This window comes from Sorex fumeus, unplaced genomic scaffold (genome assembly GCF_029834395.1).
Source record: "Sorex fumeus unplaced genomic scaffold, SorFum_2.1 ptg000063l, whole genome shotgun sequence".
Taxonomy (NCBI): Eukaryota; Metazoa; Chordata; class Mammalia; order Eulipotyphla; family Soricidae; genus Sorex; species Sorex fumeus.
Window position 1 is genome coordinate 11,619,545 of NW_026606120.1, and position 25,984 is coordinate 11,645,528.

Genomic DNA, 25,984 nt, shown 5'->3' on the forward strand with positions numbered 1-25,984 from the left:
TGGCCCCCATGCTGTGCTGGGGTAACCCCTATTTACAAAAACACCAGTGCCAGGGGCAGAGCTCAAAGGGCTGTTTGCTGGTCTTGCCTGCAGGCGGTACAGGTCTAATTCCCAGCACTGCATGGTCCTAGAAGCACCACTGGGAGACACCGCTGAGCACTGAGCCAGGATTAGCTCCAGAGCACTCTGGGGCGTGACCACAAAAACAACAGTAAGAAAAATGAAATAAAACAAAAATCCTTTCCTAAGAGCTGTAACTCAAAATCAGACCTCTGGTCCTGTGGTCACTGGTGTGTGGCCAGATCACATCTGCTAGAAGTGAGGGCACTGATGGACTTGCTTCCCAGGGGACAGCCTGCAACTCCCCCACCTCCCGCACACAGACACACACACACACACACACACACACACACACACACACACACACACACACTTTCCTTCCTGATCCACACATGGTTTCACGGTTAGGGGACTCTCTTTTTCTTTTTCTTTTTTTTTTTCTTTTTGGGTCACACCCAGCGATGCTCAGGGGTTACTCCTGGCTCTGCACTCAGGAATTACTCTTGGCGGTGCTGCGGGACCATATGGGATGCTGGGAATCGAACCCAGGTCAGCCATGTGCAAGGCAAACGCCCTACCTGCTGTGCTATCACTCCAGTCCCGGTAAGGGGACTCTCAACTCCGTGCTTGTTCCTGATTTGACTTCTCTGGCCTGGGACACAGGGAACAAAGCCCTGTGGGTGGGCACAGGCCTGCACACTCCAGTGTTCCCCATGAGAACAGTAGGGAGCGTGGGAGCGAGGTGTGTCTCTCGCCACTGTCACATGGCAGGGCAGGCACCACACATGGACACAGATGCTGGCCCACACCCGATCCTATTGACTGGCAGCAGCTCTGAGACCCAGGTGAGCCGATGGTGGAAGAAGGTCTGACGAAGCTCATAGAGCACCTGAACCCCAGCCTCCACTCGGGTTTGATATTTTTATTAAGTTCTGTGTTTCCACCTGTGTTCTTTGTAGCTGTTAGTACAGTGGCCAGGATGTGGAAGCAACCTCAATGCCCGCCTATAGATGAACGGGAGAAGAATACCACCGGCCAGCAGATCAAAACAAAGTCACAGAGTTCACAGCAACTTGGAGGGATCTGGTGGGGATCGTTCTGAGCACAATGAGCCAGAGACAGATGGGCACAGGCAGGGTGATCTCACTCACCTGCAGTTTATAGAGAAACAAACCCAGTGCGTGGGAAATGTCACTCAATAACAAACCTGGACACAGAGTAGACCTGAGAGCACCAGGTTGGGGGGAAGGGGAGGGGGACGGAGAGACTCCAGGGAGTAACACAGGGACATCGGTGGGAGGTCTTGGGGGACACATGGGGAACAGTCTGCACCAAAGTCATAACCATCAACTAAAAAATAATGGCAGAGGTGTCACAGGGATGGTGGGAGGGTTGGGGGCATTTTGATGGGGGCAGCACCTCTAAGCTTCATTTTCCTTGTTTTTAATTAGTATCTACCTCATGCAGTTACCATATGGTTCAGACAGAACAAGGCATGTCTCATGCTTAAGATTTGTGCTATGGGGCTGGAGCGATAGCACAGCGGGTAGGTTGTTTTCCTTTCACATGGCTGACCCGGGTTGAATTCCCAGCATCCCATATGGTCCCCTGAGCACCTCCAGGAGTAATTCCTGAGTGCAGAGCCAGGAGTAACCCCTGTGCATTGCCGGGTGTGACCCAAAAAGCGAAAAAATAAATAAATAAATAAATAAATAAAAAAGATTTGTTCTGGACAAACACATTCTTTTCCAGGGCATTCTCCAGGACACACCATGAGATGGAGGCATGATTCAGTGTCTAAAAAGTTATGAAAATGGAATTTGTATCTTCTCAGACCACAATGCCATGAAGGTAGATATTAACATAAAGAGGACATAAATTAACAACGTTAAGGAAAACACTATCACTTTTTTTAATCTGAACAACATACTCTTAAATGGGTCAATGGGAAAAATCAGAGAAGAAAAGAAAATGTCTCTTGAAACAAACAAGAATGTAAGCTACAAGTGATCAGAACTTACGGGGCACAGCAAAAGCAGCACTATGGGACTCGCATCAGGAAAGTAGAGAAAGCCCAAGTAAATGACATGGTCTATCAGCTAGGCAAACTCAAAAAAAGGACAAAAAAGAATTCCAAAGTAAGCTTTCTATAAAAAAAAAGGTTCAGAAGTTTCGTTTATTTATTTTAGAGTCAATGGAACCAAGAGTTGGTTGGGTATTTTTTGTTTGTTTGTTTGGGGTCACACCCAGCTGTGCTCAGGGCTGAGTGCTAGCTCTGTGTTCAGGGGTCTCTCCCAGCAGTGCTCAGAGGACCACATGTGACATTAGGGATCAAATCCAGGTTGGGTGCATGCTAGGCAACTGTCTTACCCTCTATACTTTCTCTCCGGCCCCAAGGAGCTGTTTTTTCTTTTTGAAAGAATAAACAAAATTGGCAAGTACTTGCTATGAATGGAAAATAAGGAGAAAACTTAAAATAAACTGGATTAGAGGTGAGGGGGAGAAATTAAAACAGAAGCTTTGAAGACAAAAGAGATCACAAGAGGTTTCTATGAACAACTCTGTGCCACTGAGCTGGAAAATGTAGATAAATAGATGAATTCTCAGAATTATCCAACCTCCAGGAGTGAAGCAGGAGAAAGTAGGAAATCAGAACAGATCAATCACAAGTAAGGAGCTTAAAACTATAACAAATCTTCCCAAGAATGAAAGTCCTGGTCCAGGTGAGATCACTAGTGAGCTTTACCAAGCCTTAAGGGAAACTTGATACCTCTTCTTCTCAGGCACAAATTATCAAAGAAGCAAGAATCCTTCCTGAACAGCTTCTGCCAGGCCAACATCACCCTAACACCCTAAGGAGACAGATGTTAATAAGAAAGACAATGGCAGGCGATATCCCTGATGAACAGCAACAAGAGGAACATCATCAGCAGTCATATCCTCAACAGCCAATCCAGGCAAAAGAATCATACATTGTGACCAAGTGAGATTCATCCAGGAATGCTAGAGCGGTTCAATATCTGCGAATCAATGCAATACACTGCATCAACAAACTGTCCAAAGCATCATACAGATTCAGTGAATTTCCCACCAAAATCCTAACATCCTTCAGGGACTTAGAATAAATGCTACTAAAATTTACATGGAAAACCATATAACTCCCAAAAAACTATCCCTCCAGTTCCAACCATTGTTGTCTGTCAAATGAAAAATGTTTGCCAACTAGTGCATGAAAACTCTTTCTGCACTGGACTCGAAGCTTGAGTGTGTCAGCAATAGCCAGGTTGTGTCTGAAAGCATGAAATAACTGGGGGTCCCTCTTAGCTCTCTCGGGCCAAATGTGCTTCTTGGTGAGTATCTGTAACAAAGGGAGGCAAGAAACTCCCAAGAAGGACGTAGTTGACAATAAAGAACATGAAGAGAAGGTTCTCAGTCTTACAAAAAATCCTCACACATGACTGAACGAGGCACAAATAGGAGGGTGACCCAGTTCATTAGCTATTCACCAGTAAAGCACAGTTCCTCATAGGAGCCAAGAGCCTGGCAAGCTACCGAGAGTATCTCGCCCACACGGCAGGGCCTGGCAAGCTACCCATGATGTATTCGATATGCCAAACACAGTAACAACAAGTCTCATGATAGAGACGTTACTGGGCCCGCTCGAGCAAATTGATGAACAACGGGAGGATCGGACCGACCGTAAAATTTTAAAATCAAGTTGCGGCCGGAGAGACAGTACAAAGGAAGGCTCTTACCTTGCACGCGGCTGATCCTGGTTCAGTTCCTAGATTTTCCTAGCACCCTCTGAGCCTCACTAGGATTAATCCCTGAGCACAGAGCCAGCAGTTAGCCCTGAGCACTGTTGGGTGCACACCCCCAAACACACATACATTTGTCCAAGGATCTGTTTGCTCATACAGAGCAACCTGACAGGGCAGTTCAGCCGGCTCTTGTGAGCTAGAGTTGGAAGCATCTTGCATTGGGCAACCCTTGGCCATCCTGCTCTTTAGAAACGGTTAGGGCCAGAATGCAGCAAGGCTTTGCCCTGAGATGTGTGACATAGGGCACCATGAAGAGATCCGGACACTGCCTGGAGAAGATGGAGCTGGGGTGTGCAGGAGTTGTCCTTGGTTTTCTGCTAAGCCCTGCACTTAGAGCCGCTCAGCCTGCAGGGACCGAAGGGCAGAGGTGGAAGGAACCAGGAACTGAACTAGGATCAGCTGCATGCAAGGGCTGGGTTAGTAACCAGGGATGGGTTAGTGGCTGCTGGGCTGTCTCTGGCAGCAGGGACGATTCTCCACAGAGATCTCCCATGGCTCCTCACCCTGGCTCTGCGAATTGGGGCAGTCCCTCCCTGGAGCCACTCAGACACTCCTTCCCAGTACACATACCTGGATGGGATCTGCTGCTCCTCATCAGAAAAGGCAGTGGGGATGGGGTCGGGGCGTGTCAGTGGCTCCAGGTGCACCAGCACTAAGCCAGAGCATGGGGGCTGAGTAGCTGTCCTCAGCCTGTGCCTCCCATCTGCAGCGGAGAGGTTCTTTTCTCTAGGGTTGTTTTGTTTGGGGTCACACCCAGTGGTGCTCAGGGCTTGCTCCTGGCTCTGTGTTCAGGGATCACTCCTGGTGGTGCTTGGGGGACCATATGGAGTGCTGGGGATCGAACCCAGGTTGGCCACGTTTAAGGCAAGCACCCTTCCTCCTTGCTGTACTGTCACACCAGACCCAAGGCTTCTTTTTCTTGGGGGAAAGAGTTTTTGTTAAAGCTCTGGTTATGATCTTGAAGCCCAAGTGTAGGTTCAGCTTCATTGCCTGGGAGACGGGGTGGAAACGCCTTTTAGTGCATTTTACAGCTTCTGAAGCAGCCCCCTGTCCTTTATCTGACGGGTGTGAGTGGGCGGCTCTGGGTCCTGGAAGGCTCATTGGAACAGCCTGCAGGGCTCTGAATCCCCATGCCTGGTGCAGCTCAAGAACATGTGACAGATCCCAGGGCTGAGTGTTGGGTCCTGGCTCAGGGTGGGGTGGGGGTGTGGGGTCCATCCAAGCATATGCCAGGCCCTAAGCTGGATTCCTGGAACCTCATGATTTCTGGAGCACTTTGGGCAAGCCCCAATTTTAATTTTAATTTTTTAAATTTATTTTATATATTTTATTTTCATAAAGTAGTTCATAATAGTTCATTGCAGATAATATTCAAATGCCAATCCCACCACCGAGCACCATCCCACCACAATAAGAGGGAAGTGTGTGAAGGTTGTTGTATTTCATTCTGGAGCTAGTTAAGCCCTTATATAAGAGAATACAAGCAAGTATGTTAAAACCAAACATATGTGTGCTACTTTTGGTTCATAAGTAGGCTAGAGTATTAGAGGTCATGCAGCTGCATTCCGCGCTCCAGGAAATTCTGTGTTGCTCTCTTCCGAGAGCTTTGGTTTATAGTCTCTGGGTCTTGGCCATTGATGAGATTATATGGCGCTGGGGGCAGTTTGTGGGTGTGACTGCCAAGCTACTGGAAAACTGGGGGGCTGGGGGAAGGAGGTCCAGTCCTGATCCGAATGGGTTTGGAGATCTCAGTCATGGGTTCCCACATACCTGGGTTTTTCTGCCTGTTCCCACTTGGGTGGGGCTCATCCGAGCATGTGGAGGGCGGCCTTGAGCAAAATTTTTTAAAAAAGAATAATGACTGCAAATCTGGTTCCCAGGGCTCAGGCAGCACCATAAGGGGAACAGCCACTAGCGCCCCCTGTCAGATATGGTCAGCATGGCAGGGCTTTTATTTTCTTTCCCATCTACGTTTTCATCCTCAAAACGTTTCCCCTCGTGCTACAGTTCTTCGGTGGGTGGGATCCTGTGGCCAGCGTTGCCGGCGGGTGACCTGAGCCTGTGGCTTTGGTGAGGCCTGTGCTCCCCAGCTGCAAAGTGCAGCTAGATGCCAGGACTCCCCACACCCAGCCCTGTGTCCTCAGGAGGGTCCTTAGGGGTGTGGTTGAAAGGCAGGGGAGGGGATTAGGGGGGAGGGGAGAGAGAGAGGTCCCACTGCCCAGCTGTTAGCCACGTTGCTACCTCCCAGCCTCAGTTTCCTCTCCTGAGGATGTTTATCCCACCCGGATTAAACTACTGGGAGAACTGGATAGAAGGCAGAGGAGGGAAATCAGCAGGGCGAGCCTCTCTCCGACCCACGCCCCATCCCTGCCCGGTGAGTGCTCTGGGGCAGAGCCAGTAGCAGGGAGAGGAGAATCAGGCACCAGGGCAGACCATTCTCGCCTCACGCAGTCAGGGAGGAGGTACTGGAATTGGTACTGGGTGGCAGGGTGCAAGTGGGATGGTTAACCACGACCCCTTCTCTGCATGTGTGGCCCTAGGGATCCCTCTGTCCCCTTGCCTCATGTGGTCTGGGGTGTTGCCATGGCTGCGGGTCTGCTTTAGGCAGTGCAACAAACTTTTTAAAGTAAGGTCCCAGCTGTCCTTTCTCTGCAGTGGCCCTTGTGGACCTGTGGGGAGATGTTGGCACGTGAGCTCCGTGGGCCGCTGAGGGGATGCTCTGGGTGTGAGCAGGGGCGTCTAGGGGGAAGCTACTGGTTCCCATGGTGCCCATAGGGGTAGGCTGGGCCTCTGGCCAGCTACTCCTCATGTGTGGGAGTGAGAGGCCCACGAGACAGGGCATAGATTGAATCATGAGCATTAGGAATAGTGCAAGGGAGTCCCCAGAAGGAAGGATCGGGAAGCAACCTAGAGGTGGTGCCAGTGGCACTGGGCTTTGAATGGTGAATAGGACTTTGCCACATGGAGAAAGAAGGCTGAGAACACAGGGGGTCTGGAATGGGCCTGGTGCACCCGAGATCACCCTGCTCCGCCCCATTCAGCCCCTCCACACTCCTGGCCACTCACTCACTGCCAGGTCTAAGGGTGCTGATGTGAGCCGGCAGCACCCACCTGCAGTGAGAGCTGGGCTTTCTCCACTTGCTGGCCCAAGGGGTGGCCCTCACTGTGGGAAAGAATCCCCAAGGTCCTCACCCAAGGTGAGCACTCCAGGACACACCCCAGACGGGTCTGGGGGACGGGCCCTGGCATCCTGCAGCGGCTTAGAGTCGATATTCATATTAGCTCTTTCTCCTTCCTGATTTTACCCCCCCCACACACACACACACCCTCCCTCCCACTTCTGCTTTCTGGGGTGACTTTCGATGGACCGTTTGCAATCCAGCACCTTTCTCAGGCTCGGCTTCGGGGAGATGAGATGCTGGTGGGGATCCAGGGCTGGGTGTGTGTGTGTGTGTATGTAGTGTGTGACTGTGTGCGTGCATGAGTGTGTGGATGCGTGGGAGTGTGTGATTAAGGATGACTGTATGTGTGAGCATGTGTGCAAGTGCAGAAGTGTGGGAGCATAAAAGGATGTGAGTGGGTATGAGTGTGTATACAATGTATGTGTACCTAAGTTGTGTGTGTGTGTGTTGTGTGTGAGAATGTATGCATGTATATATGTGTCTGTGCATGTGTAGCACCTTTCTCAGACTCGGCTTCGGGGAGATGAGATGCTGGTAGGGGTCCAGGACTGGGTGTGTGTGTGTGTGTGTGTGTGTGTGTGTGTGACTGTGTGCGTGAGTGTGTGGATGTGTGTGAGTGCATGATTAAGGATGACTGTATGTGTGAGTATGTGTGCAAGTGCAGAAGTGTGGGAGCATAAAAGGATGTGAGTGGGTATGAGTGTGTATACAATGTATGTGTACCTAAGTTGTGTGTGTGTTGTGTGTGAGAATGTATGCATGCATATATGTGTCTGTGCATGTGTATGCATGTATGTGTCATGTGCATGTGTGTGCGTGTGCATGTATGTAGAGCTGGGAGCCTTATCCATGGGCACAGCCCCCATCTGACAGGGGCACACACAGGCCTGTGGAAAGCCCTCTCTCTACACATCTCCCTTCTGACTGGGGACATGTGACAGGAGGGGCACCAGTGGCGTGTGTGGGCCAGAGTCGGTTCCTTCTGCCTGTGGTGTGTGTGTGCCGTGGGCAGTGGGCAGCAGATTGATGCTCCTAATCCCATTTGGCTCAAGCTGATATGAAGTATGTCTCATTCTCAGAGGCGGACGCCAGAGTGGCAGGTGCCAGGGGCATGCTGGGAACTCTGGACAGGCAATCTGGGATCTTAAATGTCCCGGAGAGATGCACGTGGATGAGTCCAGGCCGGGGGGATGGGCACCTCCTGTTCTTGACTTGCTTCCAAAGGCAGAAGAGTCCTGGAAGTGCCTTCAGGGGCATCTTCCTGGCGGGGCTCGTGCAAGCAATCAGGAGGATGTTCGCTGTGGGAAACCACTTCATCAGCTGCAGGTTAAAGTTTATTTTGCGGGACTTGGTTGGAGGGGTGGGACGTTCTCTGAGTGCTGCTGGGCTGGACACGGGAAACCCAGGGCCTCCCAGCAGCGTCTCCTGTAATGAGATCAGACACTGAGACTCAGAGCAAAGGGCCAAGGGCTGGGTTGGGGGCTGGGTGCGAGGAGCACAGCGAGAGGTGGGGGGACCAGAGTCCTGTGGAGGAGGCGGCCGCCTTCCCTAGGGCGACCAGGGTCAGACTGTGCCCTGGCACGTGTCCCCATACAGAATGAGAGTCGTCACTCTTCAGAGCGCCTCAGCTGACACCTGCGAGAGGCCCAACAAGGCAGCGCATCTGAGTGAACAGATACCAAGTGCGGAAGAGCCCACGTGCAATACTGGCTCTGCCCCCTTGGGGGCAGATCCCACCCGACCACCTGCTGGTCCCTTCAACTGGCCTGGCGGGTTATTTATTGTTGCTGGGCTGGAGCAATAGCACAGCGGGTAGGGCGGTTGCCTTGTATGCGGCCAACCTGGACAACCCAAGGTTCGATTCCTCTGGCCCTCTCGAAGAGCCCGGCAAGCTACCTCGCCTGCACAGCAAAGCCTGGCAAGCTACCCATGACATATTCGATATGCCAAACACAGTAACAACAAGTCTCATGATGGAGACAGCACTGGACCCGCTAGAGCAAATCAATGAACACCGGGAGAACAGTGCTACGGTGCAGAGACACACCCGGGCTCCTGAAGAGTGGCCCGGCAGCTTGGTATTGGGGTACCACATGACCTATTTGAGGGAGGGGGAGCACCACACAGAAGGCTGGGGCAGGCAGGTGCCCATCTCACCCATCACACCACTCCTGTCATGCCCCTCTGGTCACTCCTATCACGCCCATCACTCCCATCATGCCTGTCATGCCCATCACTCCTGTCACTCCTGTCCACCTGCCAGGCTCCACAGATGCCCCTCCAGCTTCTGGGAAGTGTCTCCTGTGGGTGCCCTGTGGTGATTTCCCGAGAGTAGGTCGTGGTCCCTCTCTAGGATGCTCTAACGGTGAAGTGTCCACCCGTCACAGCTTTTTTTCGGGGCAACTGACTGCTGCCCTTGTGTGTGCCCGTCCCTGGCCTCAGTGTGTGCCCCTGCTCTAGGCTGGGCATCCCGACACTGGCCCTGTGCGGGATCAGGGTGCGGGAGCCATAAAGGGTACTGACTCAGAGGGCCCTGCGGGGTCGGGGTGGGGGGTGTCACTGCGGGGTCTGGGTCTGGGTCCGGGCCGCTGCGGGGAGGGAGTACTGCGGGATCTGGGTCCTGGGCGCTGCGGGGTTGGGGTCGGGATCGCTGCAGGGTCAGGGTCAGGATGCGCTGCAGGGTCAGGGTCGCGGTGGGGGTCGCTGCGGGTTCCAGGTAGCTGCGGGGAGGGGGCGCTGCGGGGTCCTGGGAGCTCCGAGTGGGGATCGGGGTGCGCTGCGGGATCAGGGGGCACTTCGGGGTCCGGGGCGCAGCGGGATCAGGGTCGCTGCAGGGTCAGAGTCGAGGTGGTGCGCTGCTGGGTCCAGGTCGTGGTGGGGGTCGCTGCGGGTTTTCAGGGCACTGAGGGTTCCGGGGCGCTGCGGGGTCGGGGTCCGGGGTCCTGTGGGGTCAGGATCCCGGGCGCTGCGGGGGGGGGGCGCTGCGGGGTCGGGGTTCAGTGGGTGATGCGGGGAGGGGTGCGGCGCTGGGGGCCCCGCGCGGGCCGTGCCCGCTGCTCCCCTCGGGCCGGCCTGCAGCGGCGCGCTCGGCCCACGCGCAGGGGGCAGCCCGTGCCGTCCCGCGCCCGTGCCCGCGGCTCGGGCGTGACTGCACCAGCGTCCCCCGGCGGCCGCCCCGCGTCCGCGTCGGCAGGTGCCCGGGCCCAGCCGCGTGGCGCCCGCGGGCTGAGGTGGGGCCGGGAGCCGGGAGGCGCGTCCCCGTCCCCGCCGCGCCCGCGGCCCCCGCCCCCCTTTGTCGCGGCCCCGGCCCCGCTCCCCGCCCCCACGGCCCGCTCCTCGCTCCCTTTCTTCCTGCCTCGCCTTCCTGCGGCGCGCGGCTCATCCATTATAGATGCTCACTCGGGGCTGACATCAGCGCCGGGCGCCCACGGGCCGTCCCCGCGCGCTGCCCGCCCCGCGCGGCCCCCCGGGTTCGCCGGAGCCTCCCCGGGCGCGGGGCGCGCGCCCACCGCCGCCCGCGCCTCCCGGAGCCCGGTGCCCGCCGCCCGGAGCGCCTGCATGACTGTCACAAAGGTAAGACCCGCGGCTGGGGAGGGGGCGCCGCCGGGAGTGGCGGGGTGGGGTGGGTGGGCAGCGCGTCCGGCCGCGGTCCCGCGGGCCTCGCCGCCTCCAAGACTGCGGAGAGAAGGCGGCGCGGCGGGGAGGACCGCGTCCCCGCGCACCGGGCCAGCCCCGGGACTGCATTTTTAACCCTTGTGGATGATGCTGCCTGGTGAACCCCCGAAGAGGCAGCGCTGGGCAGTGCCACCGTGTCCCCCGGGAGCGCGCTGCGGGGCCGCGCGGGGCGGAGGATGGGGCCGGGACTCGGCTCCTGGGAAAGCCCAGCGCCCGGGAAGGTTGCCCCACCTGCCTGCCCTGCACCCATCCGGGAACTCTGGGCCGCTTGGATGCTTGTGGGCGCAAAGGAGACCCCGCCCCGAGAGGGGGTGCCTTGGAGGCCTGGGGGCAGCCGGTGACAAGGGAAGGGGAGGCGACCAGACCGTCCGGAGGTGATGGGCTGGTGGGAGGTAAGAGACAGGGGGAATCTCTGTCCCACTTCGAGGCCTGAGTTTCTGGAAAGGCCTGGGGACGCCCCTGCTGTGGTGAGGAAGGAGTTAAGGGGGAGCCAGGGCGGGCTGGGGGTGTGGGAAGTGGCTGAGATGACAGAGCTTCCTGGGCCCGGCTGCTCCGGGCCTCAGTTTCCCTCGTGGAGAGCGGGGAGGTGGTGAGAGGATGCCCCAGTAAGATCCAGGGGTGTGAACCCAAACTTTCAGGACTTGCCGGGTGCGGCCTTGGCTCTGTGGGGCCTGGACTCACGGCCAAGCTTCCCTGCAGTCAACTGGCTGTCCGGGGCGGGAGCAAAGGCCCAGGCAGGCAGGGGACAGCTTGTCCACAGCCGGGGTGCAGCCAACGGAGCCCAAGGAGAGGAGTCTGGCCCCTGCGGAGACCCCAGCAGCTTATTTGTTGGGTCTCTGGGCCCACCCCAGAGTCAGGGTTCCAGAGGATTTGTGGTAGGACGGACTGGGGTCGCTGAGAGGTGACTCTGACAAAGGCTTCTCCGCCAGGAGGGGTCATTGAGGTCATTGAGGTCAGAGGTCAGAGGAGCAGGGGGTGGCCAAACCAGAGACAGAGGCTGTGAGACCTCTGAGATCTGGCTTGGTACCTTCCCTGCATACCTGGGTTCAGCTGTCTTCCTCCCTGGCTGCGTGCTCAGCCCCTCTGGAACAGAGGTTCAGAGAGGCAAAGTGACTAACTTAAGGCCACACAGCCAGTCAGTGGCAGAACTGATGCTGCCTTCTGCGACCCAAGATCTTTGCATTGCTCCGTGCCATTGAGGAACCTGATTGGGGTATTCCCACGGAAGGAGGAAAGGGGCTGAGGTCTGGGAGTGTCTGTTTGAAGCATTGAAAGTGACTGGGGTCACAGTGATAGCACAGTGGGGAGAGCACTGGCCTTGCACACAGCTGGCCCGGGTTTGATCCCCAGCATCCCAGGAGGTCCCCAAGCACCACCAGAAATGACCCCTGAGTGCAAAGCCAGGAGTAAGTCTTGAGCACTGCTGGGTGTGACTCCAAGACAAGAAGAATGCCAGAAAGGAGAAAAAGACTTGGGAGAGAGCTCAGGCTGAGAACACGGCTCTAACATGTGTAGGCCCCTGGTTCCAGCCCTGCCCCCACCTGGTTCCATGAACACAGCTGCCAGTGGCCCTGAGACCCCCAAAACCAAAGTCAGACCCAGGAGCCTGGTCTCTAGGGGCTTGGGGAATCACTTCCTGCACCCTCTTCTACCCTGCAATGCCCGGGCCGGGCAGACTCTGCCTTCTAGCACCCCGAGGATTAAACCAAATCCCACCTTAAGCTCATCTCCCCTCCCTGTGCTAGAGCCTTATGGATTTGTGGGCTTGCAGGGAAAGGGCTGGGGAGCCCTCCTCCAGGAACAGGGTCACCTCTTTGGAGAGGGGGGGCGGGAAATCAGGGTCCTCTGGGCAGGGGCATGGCCCTGTCAGCTGGGAGAGCGCCTGGAAGTGGACGGATTCCAGCTCCTCCTTGGAAGCGCCTTCCTGCAGGGCCACTGCACAGAAGTGGGTAGCTTGGGGGCTGGTCCCTGCATGTCCCCTCCAGAGCTGCTGGAAGCTGGGAGCTCTCCCGAGTGCACGCATCCTGGTGCCGATGGCCTTTCCCAGCGCATTTCAGGAAGCTGCCCGCGGATTCTGAGAGGAGAAGAAAGGAAGGAAGGAAGACGCAAACACAGCGAGGGCCCAGCTGCAGTCCCGCGGGCCCCTCAAGGCGATCAGGCCGGGTCTCCTCCTGCAAGGGGCCAGCGTCCGGGGTGGGGCCCGTCGGTGGAGGGAGGGAAAGGCTGTCCCCAGCACAGGACACATCCACTCCAGCTCTTTGAGTCTCCAAGTTCTCGCGCCCGCTTTGGATTTTCCTTCTGCCTCTGCTCAGCCTGGTGCCAGCTTGTGCGGCTTCTCCATTGTTTCTCTGTCTGAACTGCTGCTGGCTTGGGGGTGGGGAGTAGGCCTGGAGCGACAGTCCAGGGGGCAAGGCACTTGCCCTGCACATGGTGTCCTGGTTCTGATCCCTAGCATCCCATGTGATCCCCCAAGCCTCACCAGGAGTGATTCCTGAGTACAGAGCCAGGATGTGGGATCTCCCCCCCACCCCACACACACGCACAAAAAGCCAACAAACAAAAAGAACAAAAGACAATATTCGGCTGTAGAGAGTACTCAAAGGACTGAGCTGTTGGGGGCCGGAAAGATGGTACAGTGGGACCTGGGGTCACTCTCCGACACCTCATATGGTTGCCCTGAGCACTGCTAGGAGCATCCCTCAAGCAGTGAGCCGGGAGTAGCCCCTGAGCTCCACCAGGTGCCCCCAAAAGATAATAAAGTCAGGCGATGCATCCACGTTGAAGGCTTTGCCAGCGGTGATGCGGAACTTTGCGGCTGCCTCTAGCTGCTCTGTGTTCTTTAGCCCTAAGACTCTTAGACAGGTTGTGACCCCAGCACGTAACTGAATGTAGCAGAGCATCCTCAAGATCTGTTCTATGACAACCTGGCGAGTTTTTATCAGTAAACGTTGTCCTTGCATGCCTCTTTCATATACCTAGACTTGGGGCCTCATAAACATTTATGAGGTACAGAGGGCTGGCAAGTGAATGGGGGGTTTGTCGGGGACACGCGCAGAGGGGAAAGTGTCCCCCCCTCCCACGTGGCAGCCAGAGATCCCAGGCTGGCTCTGGCACCTCAGTGGTCCAGGAACAGAGTATCCAAACAGCAGGGAGAGGCTCCGGAGAGGGAGGTGGCCAGGGGCAGTCCTGGAGGCTGGGACACACTGACCGCAGGGCTGCCAGGAGAGGATTCTCTCCTAGGCCAGCTCTGTCTCTCCTGCCCATGTGGACAGCTCAGTCCAGCAGGTAACCCTAATGTGTGGGTGTAGGAGGGCATGACCAGCCATGAGAACAGTTCACGGTTTGGCAAAGACCCCTGTGTCGGGCCCCGGAGGGAGGCCCCAAGAGAACGTTGAGCAGCTCTGTTGGCTCGCCGGCGCTCAGGCCCTGTGAACTGTCTGGAGTAGGAGTCATTCTGCACTTGGGGCAACGGGGCCTCTACTCGTCCTGCCCCACTGGACCTTGTTCGAGGCTCCACCCCGTCTCGACACCTCCTGGCCGCAGTCCAGGCTGTGCAGGTGTCTGTTGGGGGCAGGAGGGCTGCAGCGAGTCAGCGTGGGAAAGCAGGGACAGACCCCAGAGCGGAAGCTGCTGGAGCCCACATACATGCCGACACCTCTTCCTGCCTGGCTCCCCTGGGGAGGGGACGGAGCACAGGCCAGAGGCTGCTCCGGGCAGGGGCTCTGGGTACGGGGAGGGCTCTGCCTTCTCTACCCAGCATCCAGATGCCTCACTTCCTCTCCCCAGAATGCTGGAGCCGGAGCGATAGCACAGTAGGTAGGGCGTTTGCCTGGCATGCGGTCGACCCGGGTTCGATTCCCAGCATCCCATATGGTCCCCCTGAGCACCGCCAGGAGTAATTTCTGAGTGCAGAGCCAGGAGTAACCCCTGTGCATCACCGGGTGTGACCCAAAAAGAAAAAAAAAAGAGTGTATCCATTTGTATCAGAAAAAAAAAAAGCCACATTGACTCTCCCCTCCATCCACGCTCAGGCCTCGGGCCCCTGACTGTCCAGACCAGGCCCTGGGTTAGCCCTTAGGGTCACAAACACGCCTGCTGGACCTCAGAAGAGGAGGTGGACATGGAGGACATGTGGAAGGTCTGAGTTAGTGTCCAGTGGGTACTGGCCCTTGAGAGGTGTGGCTGTGTATCAGGGGTGCTCTATGATTGCAGGCCTGACCCCCCTTAAAGAAACTCCCCCCAAAGCTGTTCTGATCCGTCCCTTACTGTCTGCCCGACGGCCCTGGGTCTTCGTGCCCAGGACCATGACCACCCTGGTGCCCAGCACAGCTCTGACAGGCCTCTGAAGAACTGAGACGGGGCTCCAGGGTCCTGACACACCCCCGGCTGCCTGCCACCACAGTCCAGATTTGAGCTGAGCCGGGTGGAAAGTGTGGATCCGGCTGGGCCGAGGCCTGGCAGCTGGGAGGGACAGTTTTTCCACTTCTCTCCTGGCTTGGCCGGGCAGAGCAGACGTGGCCTCAGCCGCTGCCGGCAGCTCTTGGCACCCTGGGGCCCAGAATCGGATTTGGGTCTATTGACCACGGGTCTGCCTGGCGGCCTGGAGATGAGGGAATGTACTGATTCCCTCCTGCCCAGCCCCCTCTCCGTCCCGCATGGCTCCTGGTCAGCTCCTGCTGCTCCCTTCCCTGGGAGCCTGGGTGCCCGGGCTGGCCGCTGAGGCGGGGCCGCGCAGTGTGGAGCAGCTGGCATGGAGCTGGCCTGCTGGGAAGGACTCATGCAAATCCGGCGGCTTCCACATGAAAAGAAGCTGTTTGCAATGAGCTGTCATTTGTGGACCTGGGGTGTGCGACCAACTGCCGCAGAGGGAGGCACAAGTGTCGGGGTTGGGGGTGGGGTAGGCACTCCCCTCTCCTGCACCCACCCCCGGGGGCTTCATGATTGTTCCTGGCTCCGTGCTCCTCTCAATTAACACTGCGCAGGGGGCGGCCATCCGCCTGCCCAGGACTGTTTACAGAGTGGCAGCATGGGGGTGGGGGGTGGGGAGGGGTCCCTGATTCGCAGATGTTTATTCGCAGAGGCGGCCACACCCTGGGTTAGAGCTGATGTGGGTCAGCGTGGACACCGCCCCGGGGCTGAGGGAGTTGGGTTCGCCCGGCCAGTCACTGGGTCTGTTCCTGGGGAGATTAATCACCGTCGTGGGGAAAGTGACAGTTCCGTGGTGGGCCCCGGGCGGCGTGTCCATAGGGACCCGGTCAGCATCGCCAGGCTCCGGAGCGGGGAGTGGACCGGATGGGAAGTGGCGGAGCCAGGGCCTGTCCCTGGATGCCCCGCTGCGGCTGACCACGTGGACCTGGGCCTCCTGCCCCCACCCGGCCCCGTGGCAGGCCTTCTTGTCTGTGTGAGAGAGAAACGCCGCCGACCTTGAGGTGGCCTCCACGCCCTGCAGAGGCTGCCCTGTGGCCTGGGCTGGGCCGGGGTGGCAGTGACATCAGGAAGGCATGACCAGGAGGGCTCTGTCCCCACTGCCATGATACTATGTGGGGCTGTGAGTCCAGGCTCCAGGGGACAGACAGAGCCAGCCCAAGGGCTCCTGTTTCTTGAGTCTTTATAGAAGTGTCCTTCTGTGGAGAGGGTCCCCGGGGCCCAAGAACAGCACAAGGAGCCAGGCAGATAGATGGCCCTCTCGCCTGTGCTTGCTCTGTGTTCTCGGGCAAGGTGCCTAACCTCTCTGAGCAGCTACTGCCCCATCTCCTAAGTCAGCATCATTGATAACAACCCTTAAAAGGATTATGCCAAAGATTAAATGACTCGTGTGAAGCACTTTCCTCACACCCTGCAATTTGCTCGGCTATTACCCTCAGGAAGGCACAGTATGAGACAGCTGTTTGCAGGAGCATGCTGGGGCCCAGAAGTCCGAGTGGGACTGGTGGGGGGGGCGCGGACACCAGGGGAGTTCTGGTTTCAGCGGGGGGATGGTGGGCCCTGAGAGGAGGTGGCAGGAGAGGAAGGAGAGATGCAGGGCAGAGGACGGGCAGAGGGCAGCATGAATGCAGATCGGGACTGAATGCCGCTCCCAGGACTCTCCTGGACCACGTTCCCACTGCTCTGGCTTCCGTGGGTTGGGGCCGGCCGAGCTTGTAAGGCTGGGAATGCCTGGGAGGAAAGAGGGCAGAGAAGGTCAGAGCACAGGCCAGGTCACGAGGGAGACGCGAGCACAGAGAGGCCGAGGAAGTGCCCAAGTCACCCAGTAAAGCAGGCCTAGGCCCCTGCCTGCTATGCCCCCCAGACCCCCACCCCTCCACCACGGTATGAATACAGGGACCTGGCTGGTCCTGAGCCGCTTCTTCTTCTTCTTCTTTTTTTTTTTTTAATTTCTTTTTATTAGTGAAACACCATGGCTGGTCCTGGAGGTCTTCGGCTGCCGGAGCCCTGGTCGGGGCGGGGAGGAAAGCTCAACCCGCTCCCCTCCAACGGGCACCGGCGAGGAACAGCCAGGCGCGGGGGCAGACTGCCGGGGCCCGTTGGAGGGGAGCGGGTTGAGCTTTCCTCCCCGCCCCGACCAGGGCTCCGGCAGCCGAAGACCTCCAGGACCAGCCACCACCATGCTGAGACCACTCTCCGCACACCTGAAGGTACTGGCAGAGGGACAAAGCCACGCGGGTTCCGGGGCCGAGACCTCCAAGCCTACTCGGATTGGAGTCGAGCATCCTCCACCCAGATCCTCCAAGTTCCAGTAGGCGGGGGTCACACCCACCACCTGGCCCCCTGGCGCCGTGTAATCCCATCAACGGCCAAGACTCAGAGACTATAAAATTCAGCTCCCGGAACTGCGCGGCTGCGCGACATCTTATCAAGACATCTTTTATGACATCTTATCATCTCATTCCTACTTTGGACAAATTTGCAGGCTATCGAATGTAGCCTGCCCACAGGGCAGAGTCTGGCAAACTCCCCGTGGCGTACCAAATATGCCAAATACCAGTAACAATGATGGGTCTCATTCTCCTAAAAAGCCTTGAATATAATCTCTGGGTTAGGATGGAAGAGACGTTACTGGGGCCTGCTCGAGGCAATCGACGAGTGAAACACCATGAGGTACAGTTGTAGACCTACACATTTTTGTGCTTGGGTTTCAGTTATACAATGATCAAATACCCATCCCTCCACCAGTGCCCATTTCTCACCACCACGGATCCCAGTATCCCCCCCTCATCCCCCCCATCCCCCCCTGCCTCTGTGGCAGGGCCCTGAGCCGCTTCTTAAGGTGACAGGCAGTTGGCTGCATCTGTCTGTCTGTCTCCACTCATGGCTGTGACTGTGTGACTGCTCCCCTCCTCCCAGACCCCTGCTGCATCAGGGGACCCCAGGGGAAGGAACATTTATTTTATTTCTCCTGAGGGAGATCTGCGGTTCTGTAGGGAAATCCCCACCTTGGAGCTTTCCCGGGACAACGATGAACATGCACTTTGCCCCGGACACTTTTCCGATGGTCCAACCAGGCCTTTATTTGTTTCATATTTTTTAACGCTTGAAACTTTACGGAGTCATTCCTCAGACAGTCCTTTCAGGCATTCAGTGTTCCAACACCAACCCTGCTGCCAGTGTGACCTTCCCCCCGGTTCCCAGGTTCCCCAGGTTCCCACCCACACCCCGAGCCTGCCCCCGCCACCAGCAGACACAAATAATTTGTATTGCTTGTTACAACAAAATGATAAATTATATTATTAAAAAATAGATCAATACAAATTATTTGGGGGCTGGAGCAATAGTACAGCAGGTAGTGCATTTGCCTTGCATGTGGCTGACCTGGGTTCAATTTCCAGCATCCCATATGGTCCCCCGAGCACCGCCAGGAGTAATTCCTGAGTGCAGGGCCAGGAGTAACCCCTGTGCATCGCCGGGTATGACCCAAAAAGCAAAAAAAGTAAAAATTAAAAATAAATAAAAATCATTTTGCGATAGCACAGCGGTAGGGCGTTTGCCTTGCACGCAGCCAACATGGCCGACCCGAGTTTGATTCCTCCTCCCCTCTCGGGGAGCCCGGCAAGCTACCGAGAGTATCTCGCCCGCACGGCAGAGCCTGGCAAGCCACCCGTGATGTATTCGATATGCCAAACACAGTAACAACAAAGTCTCCAATGGAGACGTTACTGGGCCTGCTCGAGCAAATCGATGATCAACGAGAGGGCCTTTACCTTTACCTTTACCTTGTGTAATTGTTATAATGGTCTTACAAAAGTCATTGAGGATTTCCTGGACTGGTCGGTGTGAGCGGAGCCTTGTGTGTCCTTGTTTTCTCTTGCTGAGCTCAGAGGGCTCCTATACAACTTCCCCATTGAATTATCTATGCTCCCACTGGGCTGTCAAGACTGTGGAATTTGTAGAAGTGGAGCTGGAATGATTCAGCCTCGTGGTGTCCGGGCCGTTCACTGGCCACTGAAGTTAGGTGTGGTGGAGTGTGGGGCCCTCCAGCAAGGAGGCGAGAAGCCCCAGAGATGTGGACCCAGAGATCGGGCCTAAAGGTGGACCCGTCTTCTCTCTCAGTGTCTGTCATGGGGACGTGAGGCATCTACGTGGTGGCCGCATTCCCACTCCTCGCCTGCCTGAGGGCTGGGCCCAGACTCACTGTCCTGCGGTTCCTGCCAGCCTCAGGGGCCCAGGCCATCACTCCCGTTCCCAGAGAGAACGGGAATCCTTTGCATTAGGAACAAGCTGGAGCCCTGGGACTCTGCCCCTGGGTCCCCAGAGAGGGAACCGGAGTCCACTGAGCTCTCAGCAGTGCTGAGGGTCTGTCTGGCTACTCCATCTGCTGGTAGCAATGGTCCTGATGCATGTGATCAGAGTGAGGACAGGGGAAGGAGACCCAGGCGTGGCCCCAGCTCAGCACCAGTGGCCACTGGGCCAGGCCTGATGCTCTCAGCTCCTATACCCCGTTTGTAGGAAGACTCACTGCTCCCCTAAGACGGAAATGACCTCGAGCTGATCTCAGCACTTTCTGCTATTGTAGGTGTCATGGCGGGCTCTGGGGCCTGGAGACACTGACAGCACGCCCAACCCCACCATTCACCCCCTCCCCTTCCCAGCATCACAGCATCTTCCAGATCTTGCAGGATCTTCCAGCTCTGCCTGTCGTTCCCCCCCCCCCCCCACCCCCGAGCCCCGCCCGGTTCTGATCCTGACTCCATCACAGTCAGCAGTGGGGAGCCCGGCGCATCTACCCAGCAGCCTCTGTCGGGCTGGTCTGGCCCAGATCAAAACGTGCTTTCCTCCCTCTCTGTTCTGCCTGTTCTAAAAGCGGGGGCAGGTCTACTGGCCGTTAGACGAGCCCTTTGAAAGGGCCAGCCAAAGTGCTGATCTTGACCCATGTTAGCTCCTCTGTGGGGGCCAGTGAGTCCCTGGAGAGGTGGGCGTGGGGCCCCGGCAGGGAAGTTGGTGACCACCGTCAATTGGAACTGAGGTTTGTCGCAGAGGCCCTGCTTGCCCTGGGACACAACCCTTCCGTCCCCATGGGTTTCAGGAACTCTTCGTCTTGCCACCAGCCATTGGAACCCCTGAGTATGATTTCAGGAGCCAGGAGCGGGAGAGTCTGGGGCGCTTCACAGGCTGGGGACTAAAGGATGCAGTTGCTAAGATTTTGCTTTACGAAGGTTCTGTGGTTGAAACCTGCCCCTTGGCTTCCTAGTGGACAGGTAGGTTTGCAGGAGTGCGTGGGGCGGCCTGGCCTCCTGGATGTTGGGGATGCCGGGGAAGGCGGTTTCTTGTACCTGCGGGCCCACGTCATCCTGTTCAGCTGCACTGTCCAGGATCACAGGAACTTGGACGTGGGGCGGGCGCAGCCCTGGCCACACTGGCTGTAGGTGTCCCGGTGCTAGCAGCCACGTGGACCCAGCTTGGCCCCGTGACAGTCCGCAGAAGCCAGCTGCACCCCTCTTTCCTGCACCCCTTTACAAGGGGCCATTCCCTGAGACAGGGTGTGTGGAAATGTCTGAACCAAACCCTCCCAGCATGCTGACTGACACAGGGGCTGAGTCCTTCTCGTCCCTGAGGCCGCATGGAGCAAGCCCAGGACTCACACGTGTAGGCCCTGTGTCCCCCACCAGCCCTAAATGCTGCCCTGAGATCAAGACAGCTCAGGAACCGCTGCATCTGGAATGGCTTGTAGAGGTGGAATAGGTGCCCCCCGTTTCACAGAGGAGAAAAGTGCGACCCCTCCCTTCCCAGAGGTCTCGCCCAAGGAAGCCTTGGTTTCTCCTCCAGTCCCAGAGGACAGGGCAGGGTGAGTTTCTGTTCAGTGGGGACTTGTAGAGCTTCTTGGAGATATCAGACTGGCTGAGACAGAGAAGTGGGGGCCAGAAGAAAGTTCCAGAAAGGACCCTTTATGAGGACTTTTCTGGGAAGGTAGGGGCTACCTGAAGTGGGGGCCTCCAGACTCCATGCCACAGGCTGAGAGTGCCTTACTTTGGGGCCTAGACCTGGCCGGGCCTTGCGGTGGGGGGCCAGAGCCCAGAGGGTAGTGGTCAGTGGGAGCAGAGGCTCTTGAGGCTTATGCTGCCCAACGCAGTACCGGGAGGGCCCAGACTTGGCCGCCAGCAGGGCCACTGGACCCCACTCCCCAGAACTGGGCCTGTGGTCCAGGACATGGCCCCTTTGTTCCCTGAGAGCATTAGACAGCTTCTGGGCTGCAGGTGCCCAACTGTGTCCCGGGAGCTCTGGTCGGAGGAGCGGGCAGGAGAGAGAGTGGATGGAGGGGAGGAGGGAGAGTGGACAAAGGGGGAGGAGTGGAGAGTGGACGGAGGGGAGGAAGGAGAAGAGACGGAAGGAAGGAGGAAGAGGGGACAAAGGAAGGAGGGAGAGGGGACGGAAAGGAGGAGGAAGAGGGGATGGAGGGGAGGAGGGAGAGAGGACAGAGGGGAGGAGGGAGAGTGGACAGAGGGGAGGAGGGAGAGTGGACAGAGGGGAGGAGGGAGAGCAGACGAAGGGGAGGAGGGAGAGGAGATGGAAGGGAGGAGGGAGAGGGGACGGAAAGGAGGAGGGAGAAGGGAGGGAAGGGAGAGGAAGAAGGGATGGGAGGAGGGAGAGGGGATGGAGGAGAGGAGGGAGAGTGGATGGAGGGGAGGAGGGAGAGTGAATGGAGGGGAGGAGGGGCTCAGGGCCCAGCCTTCTGCAGGCTTTGCTTAGGAACAAGCTGGAGCCCTGGGACTCTGCCCCTGGGCCTGATCCACCATCCAGCTCCCTAGTGCACCTGGGAGCCGGCCTGAGGGAGGGCTCAGAGCTGTCCTGCTGCACTTTCAGACAGGAGGGGCAGGACACGCTCCCCTCCCCACACGGCCCTGTTGGCTCTGGCTGAGTCTCCCGCTGTCCACTGCCCACTTTCCAGGCTGTGGGGTTCCCACAGCACTGAGAAGGGGGCTCAGGAGTGAGGGGGCGGTGCATAGGACAAAGCTCAGGTGCTCTGTGACCACGTGTGACACGCCCCAGAGGGTTCCTCAGATGGAAACATTATTTCTGGTTAAATAAAAAACCCTGATTCTGGGTCATCCCCCCAATTTTCATTCTTCGCGGTCCTTAGGGAGCGGCAAAAGTCTCTTCTGAGCCTGCAGGGCCACTGCTGACCTTGACTGGGAGGAATCCACAAACTAACGAGAGGCTGTTTGGGGGTCCTAGTATTGGGGTGCTCACGGCCTTTCCTTGGAGCGTACACCCTCGTCATGAGCTCACAGGGGGCTGCTGTCACCATGTTGGGCTTCGGAACCACCAGGCTGTTCCCAGCGGGGCCCAGAAAGCCCCTGGGAAGGCCCTGGAGTGCCCATCAAGGACCATGGGCAGAAATGTCCTGCCAGACCCCAAAGCACCTGCTACCACTTCCCCATGTGCTGCCTGGGCTTCATGGCATGTCTGGCAGTGCAGTGACAGCTGCCAGTTCTCAGCATTCAGTGGCTTCCATTTCTGCTCTAGCAGGCACGTGGTCTCTCTGTCTCTGTCTCTGTCTCTCTGTCTCTGTCTCTCTGTCTCTGTTTCTCTATCTCTGTCTGTCTGTCTCTCTCTGTCTCTGTCTCTGTCTCTCTCTGTCTCTCTCTGTCTGTCTGTCTGTCTCTCTCTCTCTCTCTCTCTCTCTCTCTCTCTCTCTCTCTTTCTCTCATTCCTTGGGCCCTAGGCAGCACAGTCTGGGCTCATGAGCCACGGGAGAGTCTCTGGGCAGAGAGACTGGGCAGGGCTGGCTCCTGAGAGCAGTATGGCCAATGTAATAGCAAGGAGCGGCCATTGGTACGAGCCCTTTACCCCCCTCTTCCCAGCCACCTGCTGTCCTGACCATTGCCACTGCCCCCATGCCACCACCATGCCTCGACAGCTAGAGTGATGCCTACAGGGCACTGCATCATGTGAGTCAAGGGGAGGAGGACTGATGCTTGATGGCCTTGCAGCACCAGATGATGATGGACCCTGGCTTTGGGCTATGAAACTGAGGCTCTCAGGAGAGAGAGAGAGAGAGAGAGAGAGAGAGAGAGAGAGAGAGAGAGAGAGGCCATCTAGAAGTGACCTCAGGAGAGAAGGGGAGGGTCTGGGTCTCTCTGGGGGTGATGAGGGTGCCGTGACTTTGCACATTGACACGGTTATAGCCATGTCACCTAAACTGCAGTCAAAAAGAGAAAAGGGGCCTTGGTTTCACCCACAGACCATTGTTGGCTGGAGAGACCCTGGGGGGGGGGGGGACGGTTAAGGCACTTGCCCTGCATGAAGCCAATTCCAGTTCTGTCCCCTGAACCCCAGGAGTGAGCCCTGGGCACAGAGCCAAGAGTCAGCCCTGAGTATCACCAGGTGAGGCCCCAGACACAACACACAACAGCCCTTTGCTAAGCTCGTGTGTGTCTCGCGAATGCCCCTGTCTCTGGGGGTGCAGGGTCTCCTGCGGGGGACCCCAGCCTGGACAGGCACGTGGGGCCAGCATGCAGGGCTGCAGAGCAGCTGGAGCACTGTGTGGCCATAGTGGCCTCGGGGGCAGGGAGAGCTGAGCCCAGGTCTCAGGAATGAGCAGGAGGAGAAAGCCGGGCGGGATGAGGGTTGGTGGCCCCTCATTGCAGGAAGGAAGGCAGGGAAATGGGGCGCGGGTTCAGGTGCAAGACCCAGGAATGGGGCATGTGCTCTGAGGTGCAGGGAACCCAAGGATGGCAGAAGCAAGGCCTATGGTCGGGACCTGACCTGTGCCAGCCTGGGTGCTTAGGGAGAGCGAGTGTGCTGTGTGTGTGTGTGTGTGTGTGTGTGTGTGTGTGTGTGTGTGTGTGTCTCGGGGTGGTGGTGCAGGTGGATCCCCCCTACAGGCGTGGCCCTCTCTCTGAGGTGAGGCTGGCTGACCTGCCCCCCACAGAGACGCCTCTGGCTAGAAGCGAGACATAAGCCTGGCCTTCCCCACGTGCTCAGCACCGGCCCGAAGGCTGGGTCTGGGGGAGGTTATACCTGGCTTAGAGCGGGTTGGGGGCCTGGTGTGGGTTTTCCCTCTGGCCTGGGCCCCAGATCTGACAGCTGATGGGGTTTACTGACATCCCCTTCCCCGTGGGACTCAGTTTCCACACTGTCTTATCATCTGAGTGGTGGCTGCAGGCGGGGCAGGAGTGAGTGTGTGGCCATGCCCTGCCACTGTCCATCCAGACTCAGAAACTGCCCCAGTGTCCTCTGCTCTCATGTTAGCTCCCACACCCTCCCACCCCATGGGCTGTGCACTCTCTCTTTCTCTCTCTCTCTCTCCATCTCTCTCTCCTTCTTTCTCTCCCTCTCTCCATCTCTCCCTCTCCTTCTCTCTCTCCCTCTCTCTTTTTCTCCCTCTCTCTCTGTCTCTCTCTCCCACACACACAGTAATATACACATACAAACAGAAGTACACATACACACAGAGTCACACACATGCACATGCATGCACAAACTTGCACACCTTGCACACATGGGACCAGAGCAATAGGACAGCAGGGAGGGCACTTGCCTTGCACTCAGCTAACCCAGGTTTGATCCGCGGCATCCCTTATGGTCTCCCAAGCACCACCAGGAGTGATCCCTGAGTGCAGAGCCAGGAGTAAACCCTAACACTGCTGGTATGGCCCTAAAATCACCAACAAAAACACCCATGCACACATCCACACACAGACACACATACCCATGTACATGCACAAACTCCCATTCACATGCATAGCATATACAAAAGATCATACCCCCCCAACACACACACACACCTACTCTTTCTTTCTCTCTCTCTCTCTCTCTCTCTCTCTCTCTCTCTCTCTCTCTCTCTCTCCAGATTGCCTAGAATATAGAATGTGGGAGACACCTAGAGGTTGAGGCCAGTGTTGGGGTTACCCCTGCCACCGGCCCCTGGGACTCCCCAACGTTCTTCAGGGTCTCTCCCATCCACATACCCTCTGTACACAGAGGGGTTTTAGGGGCGGCATCCCCCACCTCACTTGTGCTGTTTTCCCCTGCACACCAGAGAACACGTCTGCCCTGACACCCACTCAACTCTGTACCATCCGGGCAGCGCTGAGGGAGGCATTAGCAGGTACGACACACCCTCTGGGTTTGGATTTGGTGTTTGGGCCACACCTGGTGGTGCTCAGGGCTGACTCCTGGCTCTGTGCTCAGGGACCATATAGGATGCCAGGATGGAAACTGGGTCAGCCGCATGCAAGGAAAGTGCCCTCCCTGCTATCCTGTCTCTCTAGTACCACAAAAGAACCTTCTGGAGTGCCTGGTGGCCTCATGAATGGACCCGTGTCAGACTTTCCACATGGGCCACATCGGATTCCTGTGCTGTGGCGTATTTTGTACCCAGTTCAAGAAGAACCAGGCCGGGGTGAGGCTTAGCGGTAGAGCTGCCTGCCTGCCTGGCGTGTTTGAGGCTGGAGATTTAGTCCCTAAATTTGGTTTCGTTCCTTGAGCACTGCCAGGAGTGTCCCCTTCTCAAAACCAAAAGAAACGAGCAACAACACTGAGGAGAAATGGGAGCAATCTTCCTGTTTGTGGGCGGAGGCTCCCTGCGGGTGTGTCTGTGTGCAGAGCTTTGGCCCGTGGAGGGGAAGGGCACACAGGCATCGGGAAGGCATGAGGCTGGCGTGCAAGTCTGCGTGCAAAGACCACTGCCCCCCGACAGTGGATTCCTCATAGAGGTCTGAATGCCCGGCCCAGGACTGACTTCCTGGGGTACAGCCTGAGCCCACTTGCTCTCCCGGCAGCTCCCCACCTTGGAAAGCGTCAGAGCCC

The 25,984-nt window shown here is 57.2% G+C and overlaps 1 protein-coding gene across 1 annotated transcript in view; it reads left to right on the forward strand.

Annotated features, from left to right (window-relative positions):
• The first annotated feature begins 10,335 nt into the window (after window positions 1–10,335).
• Window positions 10,336–25,984, forward strand: part of CORO2B (coronin 2B) — a 133,196-nt gene continuing 117,547 nt past the window's right edge. The window contains exon 1 of the mRNA XM_056126804.1: window positions 10,336–10,636. Coding sequence (XP_055982779.1) covers window positions 10,622–10,636 — 15 coding nt within the window. The 5' untranslated portion in view covers window positions 10,336–10,621. The remainder of the gene's footprint in view (window positions 10,637–25,984) is intronic.